At 39.5% G+C, this 17,699-nt stretch overlaps 1 protein-coding gene across 3 annotated transcripts; it reads left to right on the top strand.

The window, feature by feature from the left end:
* Positions 1-23: 23 nt before the first annotated feature.
* LOC100563045 (uncharacterized) lies at positions 24-17,402 on the top strand. 3 transcript variants are annotated; one of them, XR_507418.3, is made up of 5 exons: positions 24-453; positions 2,066-2,164; positions 3,503-3,652; positions 14,383-14,459; positions 15,667-17,402. XR_507418.3 is itself a non-coding variant. In XM_008120098.3 (5 exons), exons 1-5 carry the CDS (start codon positions 369-371, stop codon positions 12,413-12,415), a joined length of 921 nt encoding a protein of 306 aa, XP_008118305.1. In that variant the 5' UTR covers positions 24-368; the 3' UTR covers positions 12,416-12,712. The 3 variants fall into 3 exon arrangements, 2 of the variants coding, with proteins under 2 accessions (XP_008118305.1, XP_008118306.1); XM_008120098.3 differs by lacking the exons at positions 14,383-14,459; positions 15,667-17,402 and adding exons at positions 8,574-8,972; positions 12,228-12,712; XM_008120099.3 differs by lacking the exon at positions 15,667-17,402 and having other exon boundaries at positions 14,383-14,608.
* The last annotated feature ends 297 nt before the right edge of the window (positions 17,403-17,699 follow it).

Raw genomic sequence — 17,699 nt, 5'->3', positions numbered from 1 at the left:
TGTTTCCCAATCCAGTCATCTGATCTCATCTCTATTAGTCGTTGCGCAGTCCTGTTCACTACAGCAGGTTGGACAGGAAAAATAGATAAGTGAAAGGGATAAGACAAAATAAATTCCATTGCTCATAGGTGCAATATCTAAGCCTACGAAAGATTGACAGAACTGTTTTACCTAGTAATGAACTAGTGACTATCTGCAGACCATATCCGACCCTCTGTTCTAGTTGTAACCAGCCGAATGAATTTGGACTTCATCAAGTGGTAAACCGATTTACATGATTGCATTTACCTTGCAGTTTTAAGGAACTATTTCAAGGAACTTTAGATTCTTACCACTTGCTACAAGGGCTGAAAAGTTGCCCTGGGAAAATGGAGGATGAAGATGGTTATACAAACATAGACCCAAGAAGACGGGAAACATACACAAAACCCCATCCAGACGCTAAGAAAAAAGGTATTTGTTCTTTTTTTATTTTTTTATTTAAACAGTTCCAACAATGTATATTATTTTTAGACAAGTAGCAGTGTTAATCTCTTGCTGCATAAAAAAGAGGAGGGAAAGTGGAGGAGAAAGAAATGTATTGGGGCTTTCTGATTACTTTAGCTTTTGTGGGTATAAATCTGTTGTTCAGATGTAATGACAGAGTGATAATAATTGCTCAGATATAAAGCATGTGTGAGCATTGTGTAAATATGCTTTATACTTGAGCTTTTATTATCCCTCTGTATTGCATCCAAAGAAGTGGGTTTGTATTCATGAAAGCACAAGAGAAAATAAAGAGTCTTAAATGTCCTGCTACGTTTCCTTTACAGGCAGTACCTGTGTTATGAACAAGACAGGTCTGTAGGTTTGTTCATAAGTTGAATTTGTATGTCAGTCAGAACAAGTTCATTTTTTAAGTGTAACCCTAGTCAATTCTGGATAGTTTTGAATCGCATAGGGATGGTTTAACACCCCTATAATGTTTGTTTTGCTCTCTGTGCTCCTGTTCAAAAGATTTCCTCTCACTTTCTGTGACAACTGGGTTTTGAAAATTTTGGGTTGTTGTGGAAACAAGGATTGGTAATAAAGCTTCAGTTGAGGCATCTTTTCCCCATGAAAACCCTTTCAGGAGTCAATTTCCCTTCCTAGGGGTAGATTTCCTCTGACTTTCTGTTGTCTCGCCCCCATTTGTTGCAAGTAGTCGTATGCAAGTTGGATGTTTGTAACTCAGGAACTGCCTGTATTTGTTTGGGTTTTTTTCTCTCCTCCATTTTCCTTTTTTTTTATTTTTTTTGCAACAACATACAAAGTTCCAGATCTTCTGGAAAGGCTCTTTTCTCTGTCCTGCCATGTTCTTATGATTGTTTGGCAGGTGCTCCCTCTCCAGGGAGGCCAGAATGGCTCTGTCCTTGCTTATGATAAATAATAATAAAACTATATTTATATACCGCCCTATCACCTCAAGGGATCCAGGAAGGTTTTCAATACAATAGAAAACATTTCATTCTTTCATTCTGTAGGCAAGATAAAATATTTTTAGGACATCAGCCATTTACAAATCATCTGAAATGGACTTTTGTCGGATGGTTTGTTTAAAGTCATTTAATGAAATTTAGTGGTTGTGCCCGCTTCAATTTTCCTGTCAACTGAATTTCATAAAATGTTCTTAGGCATGGAATCTTAAGTGGTTTTTCTCAGTGTTTGTTATGGGTCCCTCATGCAAGTACTCACCAGGTGTTTTGCAAAAGTGTGGGTATAAATTAACAACAACGTGACATCCACAGACTCTGCATCAATGGATTCAGCTACCCATAACTTGAAATTACTTTTTTTTAATTCAAAAAGCAAGCTTAGATTTTGCCATATTATATAAGGGACACCATTTTACTACACCAGTGTACTTAATGGGACTTGCACATCCATGGATTTTGTTCGCCACATGTGGTGCCAGAACCAAACCTCAGCAGATACCCAGGGCACACCAAACCTCCCTGTCACTCCTCAAAGGCCTCTCACAGCTATGGCATACATTCAGTGGAAATAGAGCTACTGCTGATCTTCACCATAACTTTCTATCCCACAGATGCTTTATTCAATCTTCTCTGGTGGAAAATTGGTTTCAGTATTTCGCTGACAATAATTGTCATTCTAACTGTGGTCTTGATTGTTATCGGTGTTCTAGGTAAGTCTTCTTGTTTGTTCCCTTGGCATTGGCTGTCACACACCATAATACTTTGCACATCAGTTTTCAGAACACTCTCATTTCAGTGAGTTTGTGACCTGACCCATCATCTATTTCCTGGTTCCAATATCTCCAGATCATAAGAACTTCTGTCTGATCCTTCATTCTGAAAGGAAAAGCACAGAACTTGATTGTATCTATCCTACACAACTGCAGCACTTTAGTGTCCTCTAAATTACTATGATTTCATTCTGCTAAACTAGGCATGGGCAAACTTTGGCCCTCCAGGTGTCTTGGACTTCAACTCTCACAATTCCTATCAGCCTATCAACTGTTAGGAATTGTGGAAGTTGAAGTCCAAAACACGTGGAGGACTGAAGTTTGCCCATACCTGTGCTAAATGCTGGAATTTGCTGATACATAGGATGCCTTACTGAAGGGTTCTAATGATTTGGCTCATGGGAGTTCAATAAGACTCCCTGTCAGAGACAATTCTAAGTATCTTTCCAAACTACTAATCTTTCAGTACAGAGTCATGACAAATGTAGTGGTATGGAACAGAATAGAGCTCTGTACTCCATAAGACCACGCAACCTGATAGAATGTAAGTTTTGTGTGTGGATTTTACTTGAAAATCACTTTAGAAATCAACTTGGGCTGCTAAGTACTGTATATATTCATGTATAAGTCTAGCAATTTTATTCAAAATACTAACATAAAAAATCTGCGTTGATTCACCAGCAGGTCAGTCTTATTTAAAAAGAAGCTATGTCTGAGTCACAAAAGGTGATAGCCTAGTCTATCTAAGGATAACCTAAAAGAAATGTTGAGTCCTCTACTATCTGTGCCTCAGTGCCACTTCTGGCTTTTTGAATGCCTACGCAGAAAATTGGGCAGGTGGCTGGCTCTCTGAGGCACTGGCACTTTCCCCTCTTCATAAAATGATCCAGAAATCACCCATAGGTTATATCAAAATCGATAATTTTGGTGTCAAAAGAAAAATGTTTGGATCATTGATGTTGCCACCAACTGTATACATGGGGACAGGTTATACATGAGTATATACAGTAGGTCACAAATACATATAATTAAAAAAAAACATTTTGTTCCCGAGAAAATGAGATACTTCCCACTGCACAGATGTGAAATGTGCTTCACAGGAGCCCAGGCAAGCATCATTTTACTGAACTCCATCCAGCAATAATTAAAATGTGCACAGTAGAGTAAAATTTCAAGGAAGAGTATGCCCCACAAGATTAGTATGCCTTTTGCTTTCTTGTTTATTTTAGTTCATATGGTGTCTTTACATGTTGTTCTCTTATCATCTCTTTCATCAAGCTCCGGAGGGCTCTTCTGGGACAGCATTCTTGCCGTATCCAGTAATTTTCCCCACAAATTTCCATGACTCAGAAAATAACAATATGATGGACCATCTCAGTAAACTCCCCCGAAAAAACTCATGCACATCAAATGGCTCCTCGTGTTTGTGTAAGTACAGTTTTGGGCTTCTGAGTTCAAGAAGTGGATGTGTTCTTCTTATACAACTTTGAAAAATCGTATTGTTTTTTCACGTGATTAAAGCCACAGGACCAAGACATGCTGGCTGAGATACTTTCTAGAAAGGTGTGAACAGATTCTCAAACTTTTGACCATAATAGGGAAATAGAATGGTGAAGGTGACCCATACAGTCTTCTAGAAGTTGTTGGAGTCAATTCCAAGCATTTTTCAACATTGGCTATTTGGGCTAGGAGTTCCAGTTCAATAACATCTGGTCTACATTATTTCCATCCAAGGTTTATAATAGTACCAGTCATACTGCTGGGATTTGGTTCCAGAACCTTCTGTGGATACCAAGATCCATGGATGCTCATGTTTCATATACAACGGCATGTCAACATATTGTTCTCAGTATAAAATAACAAAATCAAAGTTTGTTTGAGATTTTAAAAAAATCTTAAGACATGGATGCAGAATCTGTGGCTATGGAGGACTGAATATATTGAAGACAAACATAATAATAATAATAATAATAATAATAATAATAATAATAATAATAATAACAACAACAACAACAACAACAGCAACAGCAACAGCAACAACTTTATTCTTACAAATCAGATCTAATTTGCCAAATAGTCACTGCTGAATGTTTTTATGTTGAATGTTTTATATTGTGGAATGATATTTTAAATTGTAAGTCGCTCGGAGCACTCTGGTGGAGAGCGACTAATTAAGAAATAAAGTGAAGTGAAGTGAAGTGAAGATAACCCACCTCCATCTCCCCAAAGGAACTTACATGTGGACCAAGCCCAGAAAAAACAGAGGATTCAAAATACAAATTAAAACACATAACAATAACAATATAATTAAAAACAATTAATCTAAGGAAATAAAATCATCATAAAATGCATCAATGAACATCGCAGAACCAAAAAGCGGTCCTATTGAGAAAAGCTTTAATCAGAGATATTTGGTTGCATTCATTGCGGCATGGGTGACTAATGGGTTCAGGACTAATTTCAGTCTTCCCAGAATCCCACCAGAGGCTATAAACATACTAGTAGATCAGGGTGGTTGTATGTTTTCCGGGCTGTATGGCCATGTTCCAGAAGTATTCTCTCCTGACGTTTCACCCACATCTATGGCAGGCATCCTCAGAGGTTGTGAGGTAAAGCCTTCGACAACACATACTAGTAGATCTTCTAGTTCAAGATAATTTCAGGCCCTAGAGTTTCTGAGCCAAAATCTGAGACACAGAGGCAATACTGAACTTTTATCAATAAAGGAATCATCTCCTTCTCTGTGCAAAGTAGGGAAAGGCAAGAGTTTAGTCAGTCCTGTGAGAATCTAAAAGATGGACTGACTTCTTCTGTTCTCTCTGCTGCAGGACCACTTCTACATTTGAATGTCTGGATGGGAAAATGGCAGCAGCAGCTCTCTGGTACTCCTCCAAAAAAGGAGCACTGAAAAAGTAGATAGTGGTGTTGGTGCTTCTTTTAGGTTCTCTCAGACTGAACTAAGTTCAGTCTAACTTCTTTGCTCAGAGAAGGAGATGATCCTTATGAGTTAATACTATACCTAAACATCGATAAAAAAAAGGAACCAACCCCATCTTTTCAATAGAGTGGCAAAAGGCTTTTTTGAATGCCTGGGCAGGAAAATGGCAGTAGTTGTTGCACGGGGCAGCTAGCCTTGTGAAACAGGTTTGGCAATTCCACAAACTGCAGAAAGACCCTTTACTGATCCATGGGTCATCTCACAATCCATAATTTTGGCCCCAAACATACCCTTGACTTATACTCAAGTATATATCTGGTATATTTCCTGGTTGTTTTCAGAAGCACCATTTTGCACTAAAACATGACAGGTGATCTACTCATGGCATGGTTTACTACAGAAATAAGAGGGGATCCACCAAGTTGTTATAATTTGGCAGAAGAGGAGATGAGAAAACTAAGTTGGGATATATATATCTCACAGGCCACTGTCGAAGTGGTTAGACCAGGTTCCTAGTTTTCATGACTTGATGCCGAGTCTCAAGACCTGGATTTCTTTGTTCCTCATGAGAAAGGAGGAATTGCAGGGTTAGAGTCTTCACAAAGAAGAATGCACAGGACATGTAAAGAGCATAGGTCAGATGAAAGTCAATAGCTAACCATAGCTGTCACTGGCTATGGCTTGCAGTTTGTTGGCAAAGCACTGTTGTTGCTCATCCTGCAGTGTAATATCCATTCTTGTGAAATACCATCTTGATTTGTAAGGACTTCTCAAAATAGACAGCATCTGTTTTGTGTACAAATAGCAGCCTTGTGTGGAAAAGGGGAAGCTTAAGAGGAAGTGGGCTTAGTTTCATCCAAAATGTCATCATTTTCCTTGCACTTTCCATGTCACCGAGGAACTAGGGACTTCTAGGAAGCTGTGGCCAGCTTGATCTGAGAACATCGCCATCAGCATGTGGCTTCCTGAAATTTCCCTATTTCACTTAGAACACAAACTGTGTGGCTTGCAAACCACATATAACCTTCAAAGGTGGCCTATATGGCACTAACACCAGACCCACCTGAGCTCCCTGTAATTATTCCCACCCAGAGTAACATACACTGAAGCCTCTGGGGGAGGGGTGGGTGTTCCGTCCCCCAGGACGATGGTTTGCCTTACCTATTGGTCGTTTGTTTGTTTTCCCTCCTTTACATTTTGTTTCAGCCTCTGGCTGCAAAAGCCCAGGAAAAGTGGCTTGGAGTCTGCAAGAGCTGGCTGCAGTTTTCTTTGCAATGATTGGTCAAAGAGTACAACATCTTAGGACCGCCCTTTTTTACCAGGGTCTAGTCTCCATTTTGGAGCCTCATTTTTGGCTATAGTCTTCCAACGTGCTGCAGCTGTGCAAGCTAACTGGGACAAATCATCCTCAAAACCAGGCCAATCTAAGCCTATCCAAATTAGATAAGTATTGAATTATACTGATCTGGAATAGGAAATCTAGTTAGAGGAGCAGGGTTATTCCGTCGCTTCTAGAACTAATCTTTGCTGTAAAGATAGGGAAGGAAAGAGTTTCTCCTTCTAATATAGACAGCGTGATTAGGGTATAGTGGTTTTATAATCACCTTTGCCTTCTGGAACCAGGGATAATTCTGTAACTAAAACCTATAGAAATTTGTTTCATTTTCTGTAACTTTAAGATCTGTGCCAGGTTTACAACCTTGTATGAATAAACATCCTTTTTTTTTTGAAGTTTTCCAGACTCAGTCGTTCAATATTTTTAGGACAGCTTATAGGGATTTGCAGTTCGCCCGGATAAAGGACGGCACGTTTCAGCTTCATAGTTTTTTTATTGTCTGGCGGACGGCACAGTGGGGTTAAGTCACTATTTTAAGATTCTTTGCACCCTATTTAGACTTGAAACAATATTTTCCACAAATTCTTTGGTTCCTCCCAGTTGTTTTAAAAAGTGGACACTGGTAGCTAGTGGAGGCCTGTAGAGAACTGGAAAACAGTCATTTCTCAGCTCTTTCCCCTGATCTAGGGTTTCTACTTCATTGCATTGGTTGATTTCCTCCACAACTGATAAGCCTTACTAATATTATTATATACAACCTCTTCAGCATGTAGTAGCTGTGCCTCAACATGACCAAAGGTACCTGTGAAGAAACTGGGATAGTCTTTTAAAAATAAAATAAATGATTCATTTGAAATATTCTTGCAGTAGCTTTCAACCTTCAAAAACCTAGGAACAACCTATGGTACCAAAGGTGGATTTGAGGACCCACTTTGCATTTTTTAAAAACACCAACAATTTATATTATTTCTTATGTATTAATAAAATAATTATATACAATCGTGCTCCACATGTGTATGTTTAACTTTTACTGTTTTATTTTTGGCCATAGAGTCATAGTGATAGACACAGTGATTCCTAAAGAGGTGCTCTCTAAAATAAAAATAATTGTATTTTTTATTCTCAGTTTTGCACATCTACAGTGTTTGTATGCACCCAACCCTTGTGGATATTGAATATTTGAAGATCTCAGGGCAGCTTACAGTAAAATCAATATGAAACATTAAATAATACATTAAATCATTTGTCATTTGAAAGTCACACAATTTATAACTGGTCAAAACAATTTAAAATAATGCAACCATAGTACATATGCAGTGAGATCAAATCAGACAGGTTCATCTAGAGATATAGGAACTGCAGATTTCAAATGGAGAGCCAGTGTGATATGGTTTACACATTGGACTTTGGTGGTCAGCATTCAAATTCCCACTTGGGGTGCATCTAACACTGTAGAAATAATGCAGTCTTGTAAAACTACAACTTTCATAATTCCATATTACTGAACAACATTGTGATGCTGAACTGTATTAATCCTACAGTGTGGATCCACCCTTGGTGATGGAAACCCATTGGGTGTAATTGGGCAGGTGTCAACTTCAGAAGAAGGCAAAGGCAATCTTTGAACAAACAATTCCAAGAAACCCGCAAAACCATGAAGTTTTGGCAGAGAAGGCTGGAGTCTATAGGATGGAGCCACACCAGTTAAAGTTGTGTCAAACTGTAATAATTCTACAATGTAAATGCACCCTAGGAGATAAAGAATATTCACAAATGATCTCATATATTGAGGAATCCCATTAAAAACAACCTGTGGACCACAGAGATATATTGTATGAAACTGATTACTTGTTTCAGTAGTAGCAACATCTGTAAACCTGTTTGCACAAACATTGTACAAAGCCATTGTTTGTACAAACAGACATATTGAGGAAAATAAATATGTCTGTCCAAAATTACTTGGTAATTTTTGCAGACATTCACAGAGGCAACAATGCTCATAGGTTAACCATCATATTTTGATTTTTTACAAAGTTTAACTTAATTTTTGTTGGTCTTCCTTCTCTGACACAAAGCTACTCCTTCTGAAATCTGCATCTACACACCAAGAAATCACATTACTGCAACAATCAATCAAGTGGCAGTCCTTCCTGTTGAAATTGATGCAACAAAGTCTAATTGGGACTTCATTGAAGTCCACTGGCATCAGACCAAAGGAGCCAATAATGATTTCATTCTCAAATATGACCTGAGATTATGCAGTAAAATCAAGCCTGGGCAAAATTGGTGGGAGAGTCATTGCCACCAATTTTTGGAAGTGTTGCCAGCACATCGGTGGAAGTTTTCAGTTATGAGGAATGCCTGGTTGATCATCTGGAATGTACAACAAAATGATGCTGGGAGATATCAAGTCACAGTGAAATCCAACAACATGAAAGATGCATGCAGTTTTATGGAACTTTCAGTGACCACAGGTAAGAAGGGATGGGCCTGGGCAAAGGTAAAAACATCAGTAGACTGAGGTAGGAAAAGATTTGTCTGGACTGGACTACTGTTGTCAACTAGATGAAGTCTAGAATCATAGAATCATAGAATAGTAGAGTTGGAAGAGACCACATGGGCCATCTAGTCCAACCCCTGCTAAGAAGCAGGAAATCGCATTCAAAGCACCCCCGACAGATGGCCATCCAGCCTCTGCTTAAAAGCCTCCAAGGAAGGAGCCTCCACCACGGCCTCGGGGAGAGAGTTCCACTGTCGAACAGCTCTCACAGTGAGGAAGTTCTTCCTGATGTTCAGGTGGAATCTCCTTTCCTGTAGTTTGAAGCCATTGTTCCGTGTCCTAGTCTGCAGGGCAGCAGAAAACAAGCTTGCTCCCTCTTCCCTATGACTTCCCTTCACGTATTTGTACATGGCTATCATGTCTCCTCTCAGCCTTCTCTTCTGCAGGCTAAACATGCTCAGCTCTTTAAGCCGCTCCTCATAGGGCTTGTTCTCCAGACCCTTAATCATTTTAGTCGCCCTCCTCTGGACGCTTTCCAGCTTGTCAACATCTCCCTTCAACTGTGGTGCCCAAAATTGGACACAGTATTCCAGGTGTGGTCTGACCAAGGCAGAATAGAGGGGGAGCATAACTTCCCTGGATCTAGACGCTATTCCCCTATTGATGCAGGCCAGAATCCCATTGGCTTTTTTAGCAGCCGCATCACATTGTTGGCTCATGTTTAACTTGTTGTCCACGAGGACTCCAAGGTCTTTTTCGCACACACTGCTGTCAAGCCAGGCGTCCCCCATTCTGTATCTTTGATTTCCATTTTTTCTGCCGAAGTGAAGTATCTTGCATTTGTCCCTGTTGAACTTCATTTTATTAGTTTTGGCCCATCTCTCTAGTCTGTCAAGATCGTTTTGAATTCTGCTCCTGTCTTCTGGAGTGTTAGCTATCCCTCCCAGTTTTGTGTCGTCTGCAAACTTGATGATCGTGCCTTCTAACCCTTCGTCTAAGTCGTTAATAAAGATGTTGAACAGAACCGGGCCCAGGACGGAGCCCTGCGGCACTCCACTTGTCACTTCTTTCCATGATGAAGATGACGCATTGGTGAGCACCCTTTGGGTTCGTTCGCTTAGCCAATTACAGATCCACCTAACCGTAGTTTTGTCTAGCCCACATTTTACTAGTTTGTTTGCCAGAAGGTCGTGGGGGACTTTGTCGAAGGCATTACTGAAATCCAGGTACGCTACATCCACAGCATTCCCTGTATCGACCCAACTCGTAACTCTATCGAAAAAAGAGATCAGATTAGTCTGGCATGACTTGTTTTTGGTAAATCCGTGTTGACTATTAGCAATGACCGCATTTGTTTCTAAGTGTTCGCAGACCACTTCCTTAATGATCTTTTCCAGAATTTTGCCTGGTATTGATGTGAGGCTGACCGGACGGTAATTGTTTGGGTCGTTCTTTTTTCCCTTCGTGAAGATAGGGACCACATTCGCCCTCCTCCAATCTGCTGGGACTTCTCCCGTTCTCCAAGAACTCTCGAAGATAATTGCCAGTGGTTCTGAAATAACTTCCGCTAGTTCCTTCAGTACTCTTGGGTGTAGCTGATCTGGCCCTGGGGACTTGAATTCGTTTAGAGAGCCCAAGTGTTCCTGGACAACTTGTTTCCCTATTTGGGGTTGGATTTCCCCCAATCCTTCGTCCATTCCGTGTTGCTGAGGTTGAAGATGGCTTTCTTTTTCTGAGAAGACCGAGGCAAAGAAGGCATTAAGTAGTTCTGCCTTTTCCCTGTCCCCTGTCGCCATCACCCCATCTTCTCCTTGCAATGGCCCTATCGCCTCCTTTTTCTTCCTTTTTCTACCAACGTAAGCAAAAAAGCCTTTTTTGTTGTTTTTTATGTCCCTGGCAAGCCTGAGCTCATTTTGCGCTTTAGCCTTGCGAACCTTTTCCCTACAGGTGTTGGCTATACGTTTGAATTCTTCTTTGGTGATTTCTCCCCTTTTCCACTTCTTGTGCATGTCACTTTTGAGCTTTAGCTCAGTTAGAAGTTCTTTGGACATCCATTCTGGCTTCTTTGCACTTGTCTTATTTTTCTTCTTTGTTGGCACTGTTTGCATTTGCGCCTTGAGTATTTCACTTTTGAAAAACTCCCATCCATCCTTAACTCCCTTGTTTTTTAATATCGGCGTCCATGGAATGCCGCTCAGTAATTCCTTCATTTTTTGGAAGTCAGCTCTCTTAAAGTCCAGAATGCGTGTTTGACTTGTCTTAGTTTCAGCATTCCTTTGTATTGCAAACTGCAGGAGCACATGGTCACTTGCCCCTAAGGATCCAACCACTTCAACTGTATTGATCAGGTCTTCCACATTTGTTAAGATTAGACCAAGAGTTGCTGATCCCCTTGTTGCCTCTTCTACCTTCTGGACCATAAAATTATCTGCAAGGCAAGTGAGGAATTTGTTGGAAGTTGGAAGACTTTCCTCAGGCAGGAAATGATGACTTTGTGATGACCAACCTTCCTCTGATGTTCTACTTTTCTATAGGCAGAAATGTTCTATAGATGTTACATGCCAAAATTATGTCCCATTATATACAGTGGTGTAGTAAAACAATGACCCTGAGGTAGTATCACAAAACCAAGCTTTGCTTTTTGCATTTTAAAAATGTTTCCAAGCTTCTGAATCCATGAATTCAGAATCTGTCATATGGATGGCCAATTGTATTTTAAAATTACCTATTTATTTTAGAGTCATTAAAATATTAGAGAAAGACATGAAATTAATAAAAACATTATATCAACAATTATTAGCATGGGCAACAGAGGAAGAACAGGTGAAAGAGATAATGATAAAATGGGCAAGAGAGATTGGCCATACAATAAAAATGGTAGTGTGGGGCGAAATCTGGTCAAAGAAATTAAAATATACATATTTAACTGAAATAAAAGAAAACTGGTGTAAGATGTTTCACATGTGGTATAGAATACCAGAAAGATTAGCAAAATACAGCAAGGGAAGAAGTAGTGAGAAATGCTGGAAATCTGGAAAGCATAATAGTAAATTTATACACATGTGGTGGAAGTGTAAAGTAGCGAAAAAGTACTGGTATGAGGTCTACAGAAAGATGGAGACAATTCTTTTACTGAAAATTGAATTTTAGCCATAATACTTTTTATTAAGAATTACAGATTTTCAAATGGACAAAAATACAAACAAGATTTTCTTTTACCTAACAACAGCTGCAAGGATAAGCCTGGCCCAACTATGGAAATCACAAGAAATAACTACTACCGAAAAACGGATCTTGAAAGTGTTTGGTATCATGAATGTGACGCAAAAACTGGCACAGAACATATCACAATCACAAAGAATGGATTGGAACAAATTTATAGACTTTTTGGAGAAAGAAAAAATGGAAGTTAATTGAAAATTTGACTAAAAACTCAAGGACCAATTCAAAAGAATCAATGCAACAAACAAACAAAAAAGTGGATTTAAGAAGGAATTGCACACAACTTGGAGTGAATAATAGAATTCTTTTTTTCCTTTCCTTTCCTTTTTCTCTTCTCTGTCTCTTCATTCCTACTTTCTCAAATCTAATTATTCCCCCACTTTTATTGTAAAAAGACAGAAGACTATCTGTTTCTTTCATTTTATCTTTTTATTCTCAATAAAAATGATTTTTTTTTAAAAATGACCTATTTATAATGCAGATGGTTTTCCTCCAACTCCAATTCCAAATTAATTATTATAATTAATTAAATTAGTTTACTACATTCTTTGGTTGAGGGGTTTATCATACAGAGATGGTGAACCAGCACCGTAGCAGAACCATCGCCAAAGGCGATGGTTGATTTTATGGCCTTGTGACTGATCTGGCAACCTTCTGTGATGAAGCCATCAAAGTCCCTGGTCACAGCACAATCCTGGGACTTATCTCATTCAATAAGATCCACCTGCTTCTGTGATAGCATCCACTCCTCTCCCCTTAATATTTTACTTTCAGCAAATGGGCCTGAAAAACTAAAGAAGGGAAACAGCACAGTGGGAGTGGCACATACAGTTCTTTCTACAATACAAGATCTTTGTTTCTTTCACAACTAGCTGAGTAGAATGAATCCAGCATATGATTTAGAGGTGGGCTGGATATATTTTTTTAAATTATCTGATAAGGAGAACCATCTTGATAGCTTTGTATTCATCATAGCTTTGTATTCATCATAGCTTTATATTTATCATGGGCCTAGCTTTAGCACAGCAGGCTAATCACCAGTTGTAATAAATCTTACCAATCAAAAGGTTGGCAGTTTGAAGCCCAGTTTGGGGTGAGCACCTGACCTTCAGCCCAGCACACTGCCCACCTAAGCAGTTCAAATACAACTGTGAGTAGATAAATTAGGTACCACTTAAGCAGGGAGGTATTTTATGGCACCATAAAAAGGAAATACCAGAAAATGCTGATGATCAAAAGAAAGAAAAGTCTGTGATCAGGGCTCTTTAACATGGAGGATGGAGCAACAGCACTTTCCTTTGACCGGAATCGAGCACAACTTCCAGGATACCGAAGATGGGAAAATGTCTATATATATATACCTCTATCTGTTGTCCAACCCGTCGGTATAATGGCATTGAATGTTTGCTGTATACCTGTTCTGTGATCTGCCCTGAGTCCCCTTCAGGGTAAGAAGAACGGAATATAAATGCTGTAAATAATAATAAAATAGTAGTTGAGGAATATCATCTTACATAAATGCAGATATTCATACAAGTGGGTGGAGTGGGGTTCAAAAAAGAGGAGGAGGAGGGGGAGGGGGAGGAGGAGGAGGAGGAGGAGGAGGAGGAGGAAATTAAATACGTGTTTATCTGTATATCTTTCCTGTTTTCAAACCAGGTTAGTTGCAGCTAGAAATTGGTCAGATTCCTCTGAGAAAATCTGTTCCTCTGGTTCAAATGCAGACATCGCTCTGTGTTCATTCTTTCTTTTTTGCCTAATATAAACAAGGCAGGATGTAATGTCACCATCTGATGTGTCTCAGTGCTCCACAAACTACACAGATGCAATGTTGCATATTTATCTTAGGTAGTAGCAGAAGAAGGAAGGCATATCTATGTGTTTTATAGTCCAGGCATGTGCATTTCTATTCAGTTGTTAAATTTTATGGGGTTACTTCTTGATATGAATGTGTTGAATTAGAGTCTCATTAAGTTCCTTGAATGTTTTGCTCATCCCACAAAACCAGCCTCAGATGTCACCTGGTTCAGGGGCGCACTTCATTCCAACCCCTTTAAGACCTCTCTTGTTCTGCTCTGTTCCAAGTATTTCAGCACGTAGCCATGAAGTGCTTGTCTCTTTAATCAGCTTTGTCCTTCTGTTCTTTCTTCTCTCTTCCACAGATCATGAAGGAAGCAGAAATCCAGTTTATACATAGAAAAGTACCAAAACACCTTTCTTCCAGCTCTGCTTCAAAGAGGTGAGAGCTGTCTGCTTTGTTTACCTCTCATTCCTAGTCCAATAACACCCCTGTTATATTTGAAAACTGAAATTAGTATAATCACCTCTTTGGGGAAAAGATAAGCTATTTATTTTGTGTCAAAAACATTGCATAAATAAATAAGTATAAAACTGATAAAATAAAGAGAGCACAAGCAGATAAATAATTTTTGACCAAAAATGGGCAACAGCAACCAGATTTCCTGTAGCTTTAAAGAGTTCTTCCTCTGTGCATGAGGCAGGGCATTGTGGGCAAGCATACAGATGCTGAATTGTCTGTTCTGCTCCACAGTCGCACAAGATGGAGGATTCTTCTAGGTAGTGCCATTTTGCCAGGTTATCTTTTGATCTGCCCACTCCACTTCTGAGTCTGTTCCATGCGCTCCATGCAGTCATACTGACCACGTGACCTAGGACCTAGGAGGTGTCTACAGACAACGCCGGCTCTCCAGCTTAGAAATGGAGATGAGCACGAACCCCCAGAGTCAGATATGACTTAATGTCGGGAAAAACCTTTACCTTTACCTACATTTATGCTCTTGTTGGAACAAATCTCTCAAAGACTGGATCTACACTGCTCTATATCCTAGGATATGTTCCCATATTAGGCATTTTGAACTGGATTATATGACTGTACACTGCCAGAATCAGATCCTGGGATATAGGGCAGTATAAGGTAAAGGTAAAGGTTTCCCCTAACGTTAAGTCCAGTCATGTCTGACTCTGGGGGTTGGTGCTCATCTCCATTTCTAAGCTGAAGAGCCGGCATTGTCGATAGACACCTCCAAGGTCATGTGGCCGGCATGACTACATGGGGCACCGTTACATTCCCGCCAGAGTACCTATTGATCTACTCACATTGGCATGTTTTCGAACTGCTAGGTTGGCAGGAGCTGGAGCTAACAGCGGCTGCTCACGCCGCTCCCAGCGATTGAACCTGGGACCTTTCGGTCTACAGCTCAGTGCTTTAACGCACTTCGCCACCGGGGCTCCTATAGGGCAGTGTAGATCCAGCTAAAAACATGTTTTATGTGCACTATTATAGGACGCAGCGCCATCTAGTGGTGTGTTGGCAGAATTTCATTATCTTGCCTTTTCTGAAAATTGAATATGAATGTATTTTTTATGAGAATTAGATTTCTGTTTATTCTTCTGATACTATTTCTGAACTTTGTTTTTCTCTCTAGCAAATGGATCAACAAAACTACAGGAAATTTTGTCACAAACCAAATGACCAGTGATAACAAAATAACAGGAACTGCTCTTCTCTAGTGTTCACTCACAGAATTCAGACACAGAAGAACATTTCTGCAAAGCAGATATGGGGAAATATGAGCACCAGAGTCACAAGTTAACCATGTGAACAAGTTGATTGTTAAAAACTGGTGCATTATGATGTGAGAGCATGCTTACAAGCCATGGTTTGTTAGTTTTCAGCTACAAACAACACTCTGAAGCCATGTTTTATTGTTGGCTTACACATTCTAGTTGTTTAAATCATTGCATGTTGTAATATCCAACTCAGAACTAAGGTTTATCCCCGGATTTTCTCTCTAAATGCCATTTAAAGAGGAATTGACAAATCTGGAAGTTTGAGATATTATTTTCAGTTTAATCAGCAAACACAATGGTGTGTCCTGATACGTGAATGCATCAATAAATGTGAATGGGCTTCAGTATTACAGTCTGCAGTTTCAGACCAATCTGACTGGATTTAAAGATTCTCAAACTAATTTATGACTCCTCTTTCTAGTGTTTAGTTGTAATTTTTTAATTGTGATTTGAATCCATTGACTTGTGTCCTGGAATAGTAGAAAGCAAGCTCCCCTTATCTTCTACATAAATTCCCTTCAAATATTTCAAGATGGTTATTATATCATCTCTCAATCATCTATTCTACAAGCTAGTTCTGAAATAGGAGTAACAATGGGTTTGCGCATAGTCAAGTAACCTTTTTGGACTACAACTCCCAGAATCCTTCAGCTAGCAGAGATCCAAAAGGTGAATTCAGACACCAAAGTATTGTTTTTAAAAGGCTCTGCATCACAATGTAATTAGTTTATGAAGGCAGCACTTGAGAAAACAACGTCAGTTTATAGAAATGGGACTATTATGCGCTAGGTTTGCTGCACAATTGTAGTGACTTATTTCTGTATTGATGTTTCCTTATTGCATAGCACTGTAATTGCATATTTTCATTGATTGTAAAAACCCAATAATGACATTAATGTCACTGCTGTTCAATTATTGTTTCTGGCGCAATTGTTTCATTCCATTGCAGTTCCAATATCCTAGATGTCATATGATGTGAGTGGGCATGGTTTTCCTCTTTTCCCCTTCCCTAACCACAAACAGTGTGAAGTCATTCTGTTTCAGGTGTCCAAACAAAGAGGATATCATGATGTGCAAAACCAACACTGCTTTTACCCATTCCCCAGGGTTTTTTTTAAGTGTTTTGCTGTAATTGTGCAAATGTGCTGCCAAAACAGGCCATACACAATTGCATAGTGGCTTTCATTTGAAAGTGGTTTTGAAACTGTGCAATTATAGCATAGATACATGTACAACACAAAGTTTACATGGGGTTAAGCAAAGCAGTGTGGAAGACTGGTTACAGGAATCATCATCATCATCGATGATCCCTTATGGCCAAGTATAAATGTCTTCCAGAATAGAGTCTTTGCGGTGGGTCCGTAAGTGATTGTAGAGAGCTATTCTGGATCTGCATGATGTATCACAATGAAGATATAGATTTCCAAATAGAAGGCAGTCACAACAAGTATTTGCTTGACATGGTTTCCTCTTGGCATGTTTCTCCCATTTGTGCCTCTTCAAAATCTACAGCACTGTTGGTCACAGCTGGCGTCCAGTCAGAGCACTCAAGGGTCAGGGCTTCCCAGTTCTCAGTGTTTATTCCACATTTTAAATGAGCTGAGAGTAGAGTAACGTGATTGGGCATTTGAACAAGGTGGTAGGTCTAACAAAGTTGATGGCAGAGGATCATCACTTCAGTACTGGTGGTCTTTGCTTCTTCCAGAATGTTGATGTTTGCCCATCTGTTTTCCAAAGAGATTTGCAAGTTTTCTGGCTGATGGAATCGTTCCAGAAGTCACTGCTATTGAAGATAAGGTGTGAAAGTGACTGTTTCCATACAATATGTTTCTGTTTGCTTAAACAACTGATTGCTATGACAACAGGTTGGTGTGATAAAACCCTTGTA

Source organism: Anolis carolinensis, chromosome 2 (genome assembly GCF_035594765.1).
Source record: "Anolis carolinensis isolate JA03-04 chromosome 2, rAnoCar3.1.pri, whole genome shotgun sequence".
In the NCBI taxonomy this organism is placed as follows: domain Eukaryota; kingdom Metazoa; phylum Chordata; class Lepidosauria; order Squamata; family Dactyloidae; genus Anolis; species Anolis carolinensis.
The sequence above is the reverse complement of the archived record's forward strand: the minus strand, read 5'-3'. Positions and strand labels throughout refer to the sequence as shown.